This window comes from Chrysemys picta, chromosome 1 (assembly GCF_011386835.1).
Source record: "Chrysemys picta bellii isolate R12L10 chromosome 1, ASM1138683v2, whole genome shotgun sequence".
Taxonomy (NCBI): domain Eukaryota; kingdom Metazoa; phylum Chordata; order Testudines; family Emydidae; genus Chrysemys; species Chrysemys picta.
This window is the reverse complement of record NC_088791.1, coordinates 71,193,090-71,210,076: the sequence shown is the minus strand read 5'-3', so window position 1 is coordinate 71,210,076 and position 16,987 is coordinate 71,193,090. Positions and strand designations below refer to the sequence as shown.

At 38.9% G+C, this 16,987-nt stretch overlaps 1 protein-coding gene across 2 annotated transcripts in view; it reads right to left on the bottom strand.

The window, feature by feature from the left end:
• Positions 1–312: 312 nt before the first annotated feature.
• ZDHHC17 (zinc finger DHHC-type palmitoyltransferase 17) overlaps positions 313–16,987 on the bottom strand; it is a 120,703-nt gene continuing 104,028 nt past the window's right edge. For both annotated transcript variants that reach the window (XM_042860096.2, XM_005310812.5), the window contains exons 14-17: positions 13,628–13,711; positions 13,006–13,163; positions 5,571–5,665; positions 313–3,447 (exon numbers count right to left, since the gene is read on the bottom strand). In XM_042860096.2, the coding sequence (XP_042716030.1) occupies positions 3,309–3,447; positions 5,571–5,665; positions 13,006–13,163; positions 13,628–13,711 (476 nt within the window). In that variant the 3' untranslated portion in view covers positions 313–3,308. The remainder of the gene's footprint in view (positions 3,448–5,570; positions 5,666–13,005; positions 13,164–13,627; positions 13,712–16,987) is intronic.

Below are 16,987 nucleotides of genomic sequence, written 5' to 3'. Positions count from 1 at the left end.
CAGAATTTGGCTCATGCTATCTGTAAAACACTCGGGAATCTTTTTGGAAAGGTGCTACAAAAGTAAATATAAGGTATTACAGTATTATGATATTGCAATTTTCTTCTTCAAAACACTGTAGGAAACAATTATATTATCCTCTCTTCAGAATTACACTGGACAAAATAACATCTGGAAATGTGTTGTGCTGCACAATAGGTTTATTTAGACCCTGTCATGAGACAACTGTTCTCCCATATTATTGCTGATGGAGCTAGACAGCTTACTGAATACATTTAGTGTGACACAAAAAGTCAAGACAAACACTGCAAGTAAGAGTCAATATTTATTTGATTAATAACTTACAAAAATTTCACAGATTTAATTTATGTAAGGAGAGCTAATTTATTAAACATTTTACAGATTTGTGTTCACCATGTAATACATCAAGATCCTGACAGTAGTAAAATAATACTTGGCACAGTTATAAATAAAGAAAATACAAAAACAATGTATCCATAGCTTAAAATGTAATGATGTTGTTTTATGCATATTAATTTTCAAAAACAAAATCTGGTGGACACCAAAGAACATAGAAACCCGCAAAGAAACAGCACATGTTTAGGGCTGAGACAAAATTTCCATTTACTCAACCTATATCAGATAAAGCTGATCTGATTTCAGTCTGGATCAGCTTCATGAAGTTTTGGAAGCGATGTAGTTTTGCTGTAATACGCAAATTGTAAGTTTAATAGTTTACTTGACAGAAAAATGCTGCATAGATGGCTTTTCCCATTCTGATGGTTTCAGGTCATAGGTCTCAGTATTCCTCAAGATAATTAACTCTGTTTTAGATTTATATGCCCTAAATCCAGGACATTTGCAAGTTGATTCTAAACCTATTATATTTTCTATTGGCCAAATTGTGCAGTCCATAATGAAGCAAAACTCCCACTAGGGAGCTATGCTCAAATAAAGACTGCAAAATTAACCTCATATTACCACCAAAAGTCCACTCTTGTTTTGCAAACATTCTGGTACACAGACTTTGTTAGTTAATTGGACAACTAAAATAATAATGTACTTTACACATTAGATTACTGATGCTATGAAATGTATTTACTAAAAACGTTCAACTGATTGAAGTTCTTTATGTCAGCTGACCCCAAATAGAAATGGGAAAAAAGTTTTTCCTGGAGGTGCAGAACATTACCTTTAATTGTAAAAGAAGTAAAAAAAATTTGAAGGCTTATTCATGCTTTTTTCCATTTAGAAATTAAAAATATGAATAAGGGTGTCATTTGTTTTTGTTCATGTTAACAGAATTATTATGGCACAAACCTCTTGCCACCCCTGTAACCAACTCCCCTCAAACATTGTATCAAAGATAATGTTGATTTTTTCCCCAGTCTTAAACGTTCAAGTACACTAACGTTACATTTCTGTAAATCTTGATATCTGGTACTTGCAAACGATGCGAGTGTCTTGTGATCAAAGAAACAGCTAAAGAAAAAAATGTCTACTTGCAAATACTGAACATCACCTATTTACAGTTTCACTGCTCCTCTTACTAAGGCAAGGGGCGGGAATACCACTAGATTGCTTTTATACTTGTAATCTGCATATTACAGAGAATGCTAATTTTGCCAAGCATCAAACATGCAGTGAATTTGCAGGGTATAATGCCTATTAACAGCAGTATTGAACATCACTAAAAGCTCATTAGATATCTTCCTACACTTTTTGGTTGATAAAATGAAATGAGCAACCTTAAATATACTAACACACACTCACAAAGAGAAAACTATTTGATAAATTATTTATATACAGATACACATTCTTTACAGTGGTCTCTATCAACTGCTTCCAAGTCCCCTCTGAAAATTCCCTTCACAGATTTCTCGAACCACTAGGTTGCTACAGCACTTAAAAGAGAACTAATGCAAGTCTCAGTCTCTCTGTAAACAATAGTTAAGGAAACAGTGAATAATTCACCATGAGTATAGGAAAACGCCATAACAGAAAATCAGTGCATCACATTCAACAACAAAAAGCCCATTTGGAATGAGATTTCAGATCATTCCTTACCTTTCAAACATATTTGCAGTGAGAGAGCTTAACAGAAAAAAATCTCAAGGGTGATTTCCACTTACTGACATACCGTCTTCTTCAGAATGTCCTATTAGATTTTCCATTCATATGTGCTATTAACAGAGATCACACTTTACTTAAGCTTGGATTCAATCATTTTATATGCAAACAAAATGAGTGTTTTAGTCAGTTTTCACGATTTGTTTTGCAATCACATGGAATTTAAAACTGTTACAAACCCTTCTTTTCTATTACTGAGATTTTGCATTCACGTCTTTGGTCCCCCTATGCAACTTCTCTTCAAACCTTTCCAGTCACTATGCAATATATTACACTGGATCACTCCTAGTATTAAATTGTTTATATCATTTGTTCAAAGATATCAAATTAAATTCTGTTTTATTTTTTGCTGAATATCATATAGTATATATTGTGGTCTATTTTTAAAAGGTATATCATGCACTTAAGCAGGGCTTTAACTTCGACAGAAGAGCTTTACTTACTCGTGCAACTGTTTATTTTCAGACTATACAACCTCGAAACAAGGTTATTACGAGTATTTCACTGTACCGGAAACAGACGGCCATAACTGCTGATAGCCATAAAATATAGGTAACACACTTATTTGTGAACATTATCCTCATGTGCCCTGCTTCAGCAGCTTAACACATTACAGTCGATCCCCAATAAAACCACATGATTTTAATCACAGTATTGAAATGCACATTTTCCCATGTACATAATACTATAGAAAATCAATATAAAATCACATTACCTGAACTAAATGTAGCAATCTTAATGAAGGCTGACTGCATTGTGAAATTTAGTTTTAGACTCCAGATTCTTACTCCAATGGAATTATTCGAATTGGGAAATAAATATTTCTGTTCAGCACAACATGACTAGGTATGTCAATACTTTAATAATCTCATGCTCCTTTGTAAAAGGTGTTAAATAAAAAATCCAACAACAAATGCAGTGAATATGTTGTTGTGAATAATTCTCATGTTAAGAATGGTTAAAATTCCTTTTTGATCTTCCTCCTCTTCCTTATCAGGATTGGCAGTTTATTCTGTCCATTTTTACCTTCGTTAATAAAACTCTGATAAAGAGAAGGTACCGTAAGATTCATCGTTAGCCCTACACATAGCATGCTACGGTTCAAAGGATGTGGATTCGAGAGAGAGAAATTTTCAGGCACCACTCAGATCTGATATGCTCACAGGATGAAGATGGTGCTACACTAGCTGGTAGCCTGCTCCTGAAGTTTGGTCATATTCTATTGTATACTGCCTTGTCCAGTCCACAATAACAGGACGAAAAAGACCACAGCATCTGAATTCAAAGAAGTCTATAATATTCCTTATACATCCATGGCTAAAAAAAAAACCAACCAAGAAGACATACGTTAGTAAGTAACATCACAATTCACTGAACATAACACAAGTTTGTCTATCTCCAAATTTACCATGTCTGCTTGCTCTCCAAAAAGTTCCCCAAATGTAGAAAACCCAAACTCTGAGAGCACAACTGACTCTTTAACCTTAAATCAGCCATTCCCCAAGATAGTATGCCCCAGGGTTCTATAACAATCACTGGATATCATCCCATCTTAAAGTTAAGAAAAAATGACTTACTAGAATATATTTGATAGACAAAGCAAACAATAGCACCAATAGAACATTAAATAAAAACAATTGCAGCATTATTCTGCCTTTGATTTCAGACGATGCTATTTTATTTTTTCCATTTTATAATATGTGAATATTACAACTTCTAAGCATAGACTGTAAAATTATATGAACTCAAAAATAACAAAACTGAATCAGCTCAAGAGAAATCCCTGAACCATGAACCAATCTCTATCCCACCGCAGGCAATAGTTTGAACCAATAAACAGGCATTACAATGCATCCCGAAGGTCATACTCTGTTGGACCAACAGGAAAGCAAAGTTCAGAGCTGAGTGCCATCCACTAAGACCACAAGTAACATTGAAATTTAGGGAAATATGAGAACAAGAGCTTCCAAAGTATGGAGTATGAAAAGTAGTAGTATTTAGGATAGCTAAGACACAAACTATCTAGGGATTTATAGATCAAAATCAACACCTTAAACTGCACCCAGTGATGAACTGGAAGCCAAGGTAATCTGCAGTGCACAGGTGTAGTATATTCCATGCCACAAACACCACTAACTGGGCAGCCACATTCTATGCTAGCTGAAGTTTCAGAGTGGTCTTGAAAGCTAGTCCCACACTGTATTAGAGCATACCGTTCTGGAAGTGGCAAAGGCATGGATAACTTGGTAAGGCCCCTATCCAAAAGGAATTGTTGCACCATTTAGAAGTGCCAGACATGAATATGAAGGGATTGTCCTCCCAGGATCACCTTCAATTTAATTAATACTGATCTTCAGATTATATGGTGGTTCATAGGCTATAGGTCAAAGATCAGTGTGAATCTTTGAACACTACAAAATATAGAGTATACACATCTCTGTGGACCTAGAGGACAAGAGTGATCGCTTCCAAGTCCAGCAGCTGTTAAATCATAGAGCTCTTTGTCAATTTCTTAAAGTTTACAGTCTCTAATATGTAAAAAAATCTCAGGAAGGCAATTTATTTTTAATCAGAAAGTTTCTTTTTGCTTGGGGCAGTGAAGCCTTGTAATTACACCGAAAGCTGAGTCGGCCTTGATTTTCTGGAAATCAAAACGTAGGTAATAGGATGTAGACTAGAAAGATGAGAAGCAACAACGAGAACATCTGAATTCCTGAAAGGACATTAAGTAAACAAACCGTGGTTGACACCTTTGCTCCATCTTGTAGGCAGTGCTTACTTAGTCAGTTCAAACACTTGTTTCATGATTTTAAGGAACACATCTTCTAAAAGCTCCTAAGCTGATGGAAATGGCTACAGGATGTGGAATTTGAAATCAGTGAGGAAAGCAATACATTGCACCTGCTCTGGGCACAGGCTTGTGTTCCTCAGACAAAAAGAAATCTGATTGTGGCTGTGCTGCAGCTCTAGAAAGGTCATGACCACATGAAGCAAGTGAGACTAGTAACATAGCTAATTTCTTTTGCATGGTGGGACTTGAGAAGAAATGTTGAAGGCAAGTCCTTTTACTAGCACAACAACAAGCTTAGTGAAGTGGCAGCATCCCCTACAAGGAAGGTGCTTTCCATTTCTTTACCAAGAAAAAGACTATTACCGTTCTGGGAGCATAATTTTTTTTTTATGTTAAATCATCAATGGCTAGATTCATTTAGGAATATTAACAGTAATTATAAGTCACTTTCCATAATCAGATACATTGGCTTATGGTAAAAATAGCTGTTCAAATTCAGCTTTTAAAAACTGAAATTCTGGGATCCTATCAGCATCTGGAAGATAGTTTTCAGCATTCAGCTCTGTTTCGTTGCATTCAGTTGTGAAGTTCATTTGTGGGTTGGCTATCCAAATGAGAAATAGTGTTTTACACATTTTTATAAACTTACTTGAATGGGCTTTCAATAGATGTTGTTGTGACTTTAAAGTGCTTGTATCGTCTTGCATTCATCCTTTCATTTGTAGTGATACCTAAACAAGATATCTAGAAAACATGGGAGATAAAGCAAGCAAACACTTAGAATTTCCAAAATTAAAAGCAAACCAGGAGAGAGAAAGGCTGGAAAAAAAAACCCCACATTTATTTGCTACTTTATGGTTTTAATTGTGCAGGACTATTTGGTGCTTGTGAAAGTGAGGGGCTGTTTAGATTGGCACAAGGCACAATGCAAGCTGCATCGTTCTGCCTGTACATCTCAACCATCTGCGTTATTTGAGTCTTTCTTGAGTGAACAGAACCAGCTGTATCAAATTGTGTAGTAGTTTTCATTTTTAATAAATCCTGATATCCAGAAGAAAAATCCCTAATAATCTATACTGGAGATAATAAATAAGATAAGCAATTATTTTTATTATAGTAGATATTTAGACATTATCTTAAACAATTTTGAAACAACTTTCTTTCCTTCTTGGCACTGATACTTAAACTAACTATAAGATATTTTTGTAATTTTTTTCCCCTGTATAATTTTGTCTCAATAACAAGAAGTTCTAAGAAATAATAAATTGGGCTGAAAACACCTTCTGCATGGGTCACTTGGCTCAAGAAGTGTGAACAGTTTTCAGCAACTACTCCATAATTGTTTTGACCTAAAAAGGGGGAGTCTGAAGAAGTCTTAAATTATGCAAGGCCTGGATTTACTGTAGTATATTGCATGTGCAATACTGGAAACAAAAGTAGTAGAACTCCCTTAACAATTGGGCACTATCATAAGCTAAAGTTTTAGAATTCTTATTCATATGGTAACTCAGCCCCATGTTATGGGATCAACAAGCCATGTCTGATAATCCTGAGCATTCAGGAAATTACACTCAGGTTTACTTGCCTTTTCTGGATATATTGAAGTTTTGTCCCTTTAACAGACACGTATCTAAAGAAAGAGGACACGATTTAAAAAAAATGAGAGCCTAAAGTTAGGCACCTATTGCCAGGTTCTGTAAGAAGAGGCCTGGTTTTCAAAATGAATGAGAACTCCTGAGTACTCTTATTCTCTTTTGAAAAATCAAGCCATCTATTTAGGGGTTTAACTTTAGGAAACCATTTTTGAAAATCTTGGCTAGGTCTTTTAATCTTCTCCAGGGAACAAGGAAGCTGTTTGGAAGACAGGACAGAGAGTGGCAAAGAACGATAGCAGAGAGTGAACCCATCAGAGTGGTCAGTCAAGGGATCAGTCAACTTTACTTTCAAACCATCAGAGAGGAATCAAGAGAGGGGCTGTGGAGTTAAAAAAGCGAACAAAGCTCCTAAGAAAAAGGCCAAGTTAGAAGCTCTAAGAACAGGTTTTGGCAAGTTTCAAAGTAGCAGCCATGTTAGTCTGTATCCGCAAAAAGAACAGGAGTACTTGTGGCACCTTAGAGACTAACAAATTTTCTAAGGTGCCATAAGTACTCCTGTTCTTTTTAGGTTTTGGCAAGTTCTTTTAAGTTACCTTTTAACTTTCTACACACAATAGTATAAATAATTATTTGGACACATTTAATAATGTAGTTATTTTATGTTTTATTTTTCATATTTCCTACACTGCATGTTTTCTGCTTGTAAATAGTATTAAATACTACAATTATAATAATTTTGCCTTCATCACATTTAAGGGTGCAAAGCATTTCACGAGGCGCCGTGAGGAAAGAGTTCTTCCAGGTTCCATAGAATTTGAAGAAATATCTACCAACATATCCCATTCTAAAGCAGGGGGTTCTCAAACTGGGGGTCGGGACTCCTCAGGGGGTTGCAGGGTTATTACATGGGCGGGGGCGGTCACAAGCTGTCAGCTTCCACCCCAAACCGTGCTTTGCCTCCAGCATTTATAATGGTGTTAAATATATAAAAAAGTGTTTTTAATTTATAAAGGGGGGGGGTGTTGCACTCAGAGGCTTGCTATGTGAAAGGGTCACCAGTAAAAAAAATTTGAGAGCCATTATTCTAAAGTAACTTACGTATGGAGTTTAATGGATCCTGGGATAGTTGGGGATTGGAAGGCACGCTGGAAAGTTGCATGTTCACATTTCTTTAGTACTCTGGTGCTTTATATTGGTTTGGAAGCCACACTGAATAGATGTGGTCACTCTGGCTCATTTATCTTGGGCAGGAAATCCCACTGGAAGGTAGTGTGGTGGCCCTGGATCACAAGTATAAACTTGGAATCTATATTGGTGGTTGTTCTAAATCATCGTTACAGGAGAGAAGGAAAAAGCTGAGATGCCTGACAGTTTACTTCGAAGTTTGGATCTTATTTCTGATATAACTGGAAACGCTGAAGTGGTAACTAAGCCCTTGTGAAGAGACTTGTGATAAGACTTTGTTCTTTACTGTTAGGATAGATAAGGAAAAGTATTCCTTTTTTAATATGGCTAATGTGATGTATTTGAATATTATTTTCCTGTCTAAACCTGTAGTTGATAATTCCATTAACTGGGAATACATGGCCTATGATTTTGTTAAGATATTTGAATAAACTTTCCTCCTTTGGCTTTTGTACTGACAGATAATGCAAAACACACAATGGTCTCATTAGATGGGCAGACATGGGAACATCTGAAATACAGATCCCAGCGCCACAGAACATATTGAACTGTTCGGCTCATTCCAAGACTACTCAAACAGATTTTTCATCCAGGCTACTGTTTTGGATATTGGTTAGAGTTTCAGTCTGTGTTACAAGAGTGCTGGTCAGACATGATAATGAGGTGTCTGGGAAGGAAGACTGACAATTCAATTCAAGGGAAAAGCTAAATGTCTGATCACAAGAGATCTTTAGTGTGAGAAAATTCAAAGGATCTATTTATATTTTAGCATATAGAATTACATATTATGTGAACATATTCATTGATTTCAGTGGGATATGTGAATGCTCAGTGATTCTTAGTGAGGAAAATGCATGAAAATTGTTTCAGTATAGTGCATCTTTTACTCCTGACAGAATTCTGCACATCTGTGTATCCCCCCGCACAGAAAAATGCAAAAGAAATCTGCGGTGGGACACTCTTCTCTGGCAACGCGTGTGTTCCAGCGAGCCTGGAGCAGCCTCAGACACGCAAATCACTGAGGGGAGGAGGGCTGGGTGTGTGTGCCTGCATGGGAGACGTTGATCACAGTCAGAGGGTGGGGCTAGGCATGTGTGCCTGCCAACAAGCGAGAGAGATTCCGTCCCTCTCACTTGCTATTACGGCTTGCCTGGCAGGGAGGGGTAGGGTTTTTTATTATGCACGAGGCAGACTTTGTCCCCGAGGCAGAAATGTAGCAGCCTGCCTACACAGTAGCGTTGTTAATGTTCCTATTGTTAGTTAACTGTTCCCATTCTCAGACAATTCCCCAAGGAGTATAAAACCTGTAAAAGTTTTAAGGCCCCTACATTACCAGAATGATGTAAAGCCTTATAAATGACAGTAAGGGAATCAGCTAGGAAGATCAATGTGCTTTCTCACCTTTTTCCTGTGCCAAAGTGGCACAATGGAGTTATATTACAGCTCAGAATTTATTTTACTTACCCATAAAAAAAAAAAAAAAAGACTTTGAGGGCAAATAAAACATTTACCAAGCAGTCAATACAACGTCAGGACAATCAGAACCAAGCACTTCCCAAAGTACCCAGCCAGGTTCAGGACAATGATTAGCAAAACTGTATGACTTTCGTGTGTGAAAGTCTGAGCAATTTAAAATGCCATTCTACTTTTTTTTTTTTCCCCGTTTGGTGTTCTGTAATGTAATTTTAATGAAAATCCAGGATTATAACTGGAATGCAGGTTATTAGTTACCAAGTGTTTGTAACTTATCTTTCATGTGTTTAGGTAATGCTGAATAGTTATTGTGACTTTTTTCTGCATTGTAGTTTAAATAAATTACCAAAACAATATAAACTGGTGTGATTATACTGCATTATTTTGACAAATAAATATGCAGAATTTTGCAGAATTATTAATTTTTTGGCGCAGAATCCCCCCAGGAGTACTCTTTTCGCAATGGAACAGCTGCATTGCTCTTTCCTTGTCTAGATGTCTGTTCAACCCTCCCAGACATGTGTATGCCTTCCATTATCATTTCTGAGAGCTTTAAGAATGGATTTATAAGTGCCACCATCCTTTCCACAAACTATACCAAAATATATGTAAATAACCTATTGACTTCGAAAAATTAATATAGTTCTTAGTATGAGAAATATTACCTGCATAATATCAACTTTGATGTTTTGTATTGTACTTTACGGAGATGTATACATAGACTTTTTTGGAAGAGTAAAGTTATGTTTACAAAACTGGGTCTCATCTTTAACTACTCTGATCTACAGCAAATACACACAATTTATTTCTTTATTATATGCATTTGTAGTTCTATTACTTTTATTTTATGTAACAGCCAAGAGCCTGAACTCATTTTACATTGAGCTAACAATATTTAGACCCAACTTACTATTTTTAAACTATATATGTACTAGAAAAATGACCACTGCTGACAATAGTTAACAACAACGGGTCCCCTCAGCTGGAAACTGTTTAACTATTAGTGTAGATTCCATTTAAAAAGTTTTGTCCAGTTAATTATACAATGCATAACTGAGACCAGACTTACACAACTTGTATGCACTCATAGTCACTGAACTGTTTTAATCATGTTTCACTCACGCCTTCTGCAATGGTGTTAAATATTTTTGTCCCATTACACAAGCAAATAAACAGTTTGCAAGCAAGAGTTGAAAAAGAGACCGTGAAGACCTACTACTGACAACCACTATCAGCAATGGGCTAGTTTCCCAAAATAGACAAACCTATAGTCTAGGGCTAGGCACTACATACTCTGCTGCAAGCTACATGCAACTTCTGTGGCAAAGCCATTCATATATCTGTGCGCTCCAGTAGGAGAAACTGGAAATTCTGTGGCAGTTTCTGCTAAACTAAGGATGTATGTTTTTACTAAATGAAGATGAAATTGAATAATACAATTAGTACAGTATTGCATCTATAATGTATTTTGATATCAAATTAAATTTATTTTACTTCTCTATATTTTCCCTGTGCCACAGGTTTTTTTAGGGCTGTTGATTCATCGTAGTTACCTCACATGATTAACTAAAAAAAATTAATCTTAATTAAAAAAATTAATCGCACTGTTAAACAACAGAATACCAATTGAAATTTATTAAATATTTTGGATGTTTTTCTACAGTTTCAAATATATTGATTTCTATTGCAACACAGAATACAAAGTGTACAGTGCTCACTTTATATTATTATTTCTGATTACAAATATTTGCACTGTAAAAGTAATAATCAAAATAAACAGTATTTTTCAATTCACCTCATACAAGTACCGTGAAACTGTAACTTACAAATGTAGAATTTTTTGCTATATAACTTCACTCAAAAACAAAACAATGTAAAACTTTAGCGCCTACAAATCCACTCAGTCCTACTTCAAGTTCAGCCAATCACTAAGACAAACTAGTTTGTTTACATTTACAGGAGATACTGTTGCCGGCTTCTTATTTACAATGTCACCTGAAACTCAGGAATTTGCATGGCACTTTTGTAGCCAGAGTTGCAAGGTATTTACATGCCAGATATGCTAAATATTCGTATAACCCTTCATGCTTTGGCCACCATTCCAGAGGACATGCTTCCATGCTGATGATGCTCGTGAAAAAAAAAAAATGCATTTGTTAAATTTGTGACTGAACTCCTTGGGGGAGAACTGTATGTCTCCTGCTCTGTTTTACCCACATTCTGCCATATATTTCATGTTATAGCAGTCTCGGATGATGATCCAGCACATGTTCGTTTTAAGAATACTTTCACAGAAGATCTGACAAAACGCAAAGAAGGTATCAATGTGAGATTTCTAAAAATAGCTACAGCACTCGACCCAAGTTTTAAGATTCTGAAGTGCCTTCCAAAATCTGAGAGGGATGAGGTGTGGAGCATGCTTTCAGAAGTCTTAAAAGCGCAACACTCCGATGCAGAAACTACAGAATCTGAACCACCAAAAAAGAAAAAAAAAGGTGAGTTGAAAAATATTATTTCTTTTGTTTTTTACAGTGCAAATATTTGTAATCAAAAATAAATATAAAGTGAGCACTGTACACTTTGTATTCTGTGTTGTAATTGAAATCAATATATTTGAAAATATAGAAAACATCCTTAAATAAGTGGTATTCTATTATTATTTAACAGCGCGATTAATCGTGATTAATTTTTTTAATCTCACAATTAATTGTGATTAATTTTTTTAATCGCTTGACAGCCCTAGTTTTTTTATGACAAGGAACTGCATGGAAAATGTTGTACGAGGAAAAAGCTGGAAGTTTGGTAAGTTGGGGACCTCAACACCCGGGAGGAGCCCGGTGGGAGTCAATTTAGCTGGAAGCTTCTGCTAAAATCATTAACAATGAACAGTTACTTTTGACATATAAACCATTGCACAGAATTTTTGAAACAAGACTATGCAGATGCAAATTAGATACCTTTTAGAGCATGCTAGCAGGGTCTATGTGGGGCAGTTAGACCACAATATGTTACAGTGCTTTATAAATCAGACCCTCTAGAGAGCTGTGCTATGCCATGTAGACAAGCCAAGCAGTCTCAAGTTCCTGATGACTGCTCCACTAAAAGCTAGGAGTGTCATGAAGGTGATAGGTGAAAGAGTATCAGCATTTAAATCTCTTTGAGTGCCATTTAGAAGCACTAATAATTTGCAACAGGCATTAACCATGTAATATGAAATAAGGGTACAGTTTTCGAAAGCACTTAAGTGACTGAAGAGCCTAAGTCCCATTTTGAAAAGTGACTTAGGAGGATAAGTCTCATTGAAAGTCAATGGGACTCAGGAGCCTAAATGCCTGAATTGATCTTAAAAATGGGACTTAGGCACTTTTAAAAAAATTATCCAAGGTTTCAAACCAAGAAAATGTCAGCCAAAAGTGATCGAAGAAAGCCTTCTAACCTAATTCAATGACTATCCTATTTAAACTATCTTCACTTGTATGGCTATCAAGGGAGCTACTGAATAGAGACTTCTGATCCCTTTCACTCTTACTAAAATTATCATTTGTACAGATATACAAAGACCTTCACACTCTTTCAACTCCCAATAAGACAATCTCTCTTTTGCCTGGTGACTCCAGATCCCCCCCATTCTAAATGAGGCAACCCCTATGACTGACAACACAATCAGCTTTCTATTCCCTCTGCAAACCTTGTTTCTGTGATCACTGAGCCTTGTTTTATAACAATGTTAAGTAAACTGAAAAAGGAATATTTGATGTAACGGGAATGCAAATTTACTTTCAATATTCAGGGTTGACTATAATAAGTAACAAATAAAGTGCGTTTTCATACCTGATACATCTGACACATAAGTAACACAGCCACCCACATGAAATGAAACACACTATTTAGAAACATCCAAAACATCCAAGGTGAACAGGTGGCAATTTGTGTAATGTATGTCCACAATCCATCCTTTGTGTAAGTAGTCTCGCAATGGATTCCCCAGTCTGGAAGAAGAAAAAAAATTAAAGATTTAAAAATTATATAAAATCCTCAGATCACACATTTTTTCTATATATCAATGTAGTAGGAGTATTTAAATTTGAACTGGTCAGAAAACTTTGACAAAACGCAATTTTTTTTATGAAATATGGAAATAATTTTCAAAAACCTTCACAATTTGTCCCTCCTTTTCTAACCAGCTGTAATTTAAATTCACAGAGATGATAGTAAGTTAATGAAGGGCATAGAATAATAGTAACAAGGACCGTATAGAATTCTTAATGAGATATTTTTCTATAATAACCAGGTATTCTTCTATTCTAGAACACCTAAAATGGGCAGATACTAAAGCATACCTCAATTCCAATACAAAAATAGTATCAAAGTATAACTCTGATAGTGCAAATACTCATACGAGGAACTAAATGAAATATTGTACTTAAAAACAATTAAGAAAAAATGTACTCACAAGAGATACAGCCATAAATCATCCAACAGATCATAAAAAGCAAAAAGAACAGATATCCCATGAAATAGCGATGGTTCCCTGCCCCTAAAGATGAACACAAACAACATGAATTAATTTTTTCCACCTTGAGAAAAGGTCAGTAATACGCTTGATGGCTGATTTACATGTGAATTAAATTTAAATGATTTTAGGACAACACTGCTAATTACTTTATATGAAAACATTACTCTCTGGAAACATTATATTAGTCTGTAAAATCTATATGACTTCTTAGAATCTTGAAAATAGGTGTTTTTCTCCCTTACAATTTTGCCCTTTCAATAAGGCCAAACATTGTTTTATTTTTCTGTGCTCCTACCATACTGCAGCTGAAATTCTCACACGCTTGTTTAATTTACAATCTGCTTTATTGATAACAACACAGCTTTGGGAACTGGTTAGTTAACAGCTGTTGCAGAGCCAGGAAGAGCTCAAAAATTGTTTTGGAATGTCTCAAAAATACTGAATTATTTTTGTTTCTTGGCAACAGAGGGCAGGTATTTTTAATAACACGTACAGAAAATAGAAATCTGGACAAAAATCCACATCCTCTTTTGACAATTAAAGGTATAGGACAAGTTGACCTTAAACTGCTTGACAGCCAACTGAAAAGAAAATATTCAACAAAAAGATGGATAGCCAACAATTTAGGTAAACAAGACGTTAAAAAAACTGGTTAAATTAATGAATGAAACTTAAAAAAAATTCTACTTGTAACTGAATTTAAAATGGAGTGAATGACACATAACATAACAGCATTTACTCAAAATGAAAAAGACAGTTACCTTTTCCGTAACTGGTTCTTCGAGATGTGTTGCTCATGTCTATTCCACAGTAGGTGTGCGTGCTCGCCATGTGCACCGGTGCCGGAAGTTTTTCCCCTAGCAGTACCTGTAGGGGGAGAGCGCCCCCTGCGACTCCTGGAGTAGCGCCTGCCTGGCGCGTTATAAGGGGAGCTGCGTGCTTCCCCCACCCTCAGTTCCTTCTTGCCAGACAACTCCGGCAGCGGGGAAGGAGGGCGGGATGCGGAATAGACATGAGCAACACATCTCAAAGAACACCAGTTACAGAAAAGTTAACTGTCTTTTCTTCTTCGAGTGATTGCTCATGAGTATTCCACAGTAGGTGATTCCAAGCTGTATCTGCTGGAGGTCGGTAGGAGTTCACAAGTTCTTGGGACGGAGTACCACCCTGCCGAACCCGGCGTCATCCCTGGTTTGGGAGACTATCACACAGTGCGAGGTGAACGTGTGAAGCAAAGACCACGTGGCTGCCCTACAAAATGTCCTGAATAGGGACGTGGGTCACAAAGGCAGCTGACGAGGCCTGCACCCGCGTTGAATATGCCCTAAGAATACGCGGCGGGGGAACACCCACCAGCTCATAACAGGAGCGGATACACAAAGTGATCCAGTTAGACAGTCGCTGAGTGGAAATCGGCTGGCCTCTCACGCGTTCAGCTGAGGCGACAAACAGCTGCGAGGACTTTCTGAACGGCTTGGTTCACTCGAGGTAGAAAGCCAGAGCCCGCCTCACATCGAGCGTGTGGAGGCGGCGTTCCTCATTAGTCGCGTGAGGTTTGGGGCAAAGGACTGGTAGAAAAACGTTCTGACCCATGTGGTAGGTGGAGACCATCTTCTGGAGGAACGCGGGGTGTGGGTGGAGCTGGACCTTGTCCTTATGAAAGACTGTATATGGTGGCTCAGAAGTCAGGGCCCTGAGCTCTGAGACTCGCCTGGCCACGTGATAGCAACCGGGAAGGCCACCTTCCATGAGAGGTGACATCAGGAACACATGGCCAGCGGCTCAAACGGGGGACCCGTAAGCCGAGCCAGCACCAGATTCAGGTCCCACTGAAGGACCAGGGGCTTAGAATACGGGTAAAGCTGGTCCAACCCCTTGAGGAACCAGCCAGTCATAGCATGGGAGAACACCGTGTGTCCTTGCACCGGGGGATGGAAGGCCAATATGGCGGCCTGATACACTCTGACTGACGAGGGTGCCAGGCCCTGGGCCCTCAGGAGGAGAAGGTAATCGAGGATAAGCTGGATCGGGGCGGCCGTTGGGGATACACCTTGGTCCGTCGCCCACCTAGCAAAACGAGACTACTTCGCCATGTAAGAGCGGCAAGTGGAGGGCCATCTACTCTAAAAGAGGACGCGTTGAACCAGAGCTGAGCATGTCCTCTCCTCGCCACCTAGCCACTGAGCAGTCACGCCGTGAGGTGAAGAGCTGCCAGGTTGGGGTGGAGGAGACGGCCCCAATCCTGAGAGAGCAGGTCCAGGCGGGGCTGCAATGGCCACAGTGGAGCCACCGCCCGGCCCAAGAGGGTCCCATACCAGTGCTGCCTGGGCCACGCCGGGACAATGAGGACGACCCTGGCCTTGTCCGTCTTTATTTTCTCTAGGACCCTGCTGATCAGCAGGAACGGGCGGAAGGCGTATAGGAGTTGGCCTGACCAGGGCAGGATGAAAGCATCAGAGATTGTGCCCCTCCCCAGACCCCCCCGGAGCAGAACCAGGGCCATCGTCGGTTCTGTCGGGATGCGAACAGGTCCACCCGGGGAGTTCCTCACCTCTGGAAAAGCTGAAAGGCCACTACCAGGTGTAGGGACCACTCATGCTGAGAGGAAAAGTCCCTGCTCAAGCGATCTGCCCTCACGTTCCGGGTGCCTGGTAGGTGAAAAGCTTTTAGGTGGATGTCGTGGGCTATACAGAAGTCCCACAGACTGAGGGCTTCGTGGCAGAGGGCGGAGGATCGGGCCCCGGCTTGCCTGTTGATATAGAACATCGAGGCCGTGTTGTCCGTGAAAACCCTGACTACCTTGCCCTTCAAGTGCGAGCAGAAGGCCGTACACGCCAGCCACACCGCCCTGAGTTCCTTGACGTTTATGTGAAGGGTCAGGTCTTGCGGAGACCACCGGCCTTGGGTCTGAAAACTGCCCACATGGGCTTCCCAGCCCAGGTCCAATGCATCGGACACCAGCTCCACTGACGGGGCCCTGTCCCTGAACGGCACTCCTCAGAGCATGTTGCTCGGTGTGGACCACCACCGTAGGGAGGTGGTCACAGAGTTCGGCACGGTAAGGACCTTGTCCAACCTGTCCGTGACTTGGGAGAACTGCGAGGCCAACCAGAGTTGTAGGGGCCTCATCCTGAGCCTGGCGTGGTGGATCACGTACGTGCACGCTGACATGTGACCTAGCAGCTGTAGGCAGGACCTGGCTGTCATCACCGGGAACCTTACAATCGAGTCGATGAGCCCTTTCAGGGTCTCCAACCTGTCTGGGGGGAGAGAGGCCCTGGCCGACATTGCTCCAGG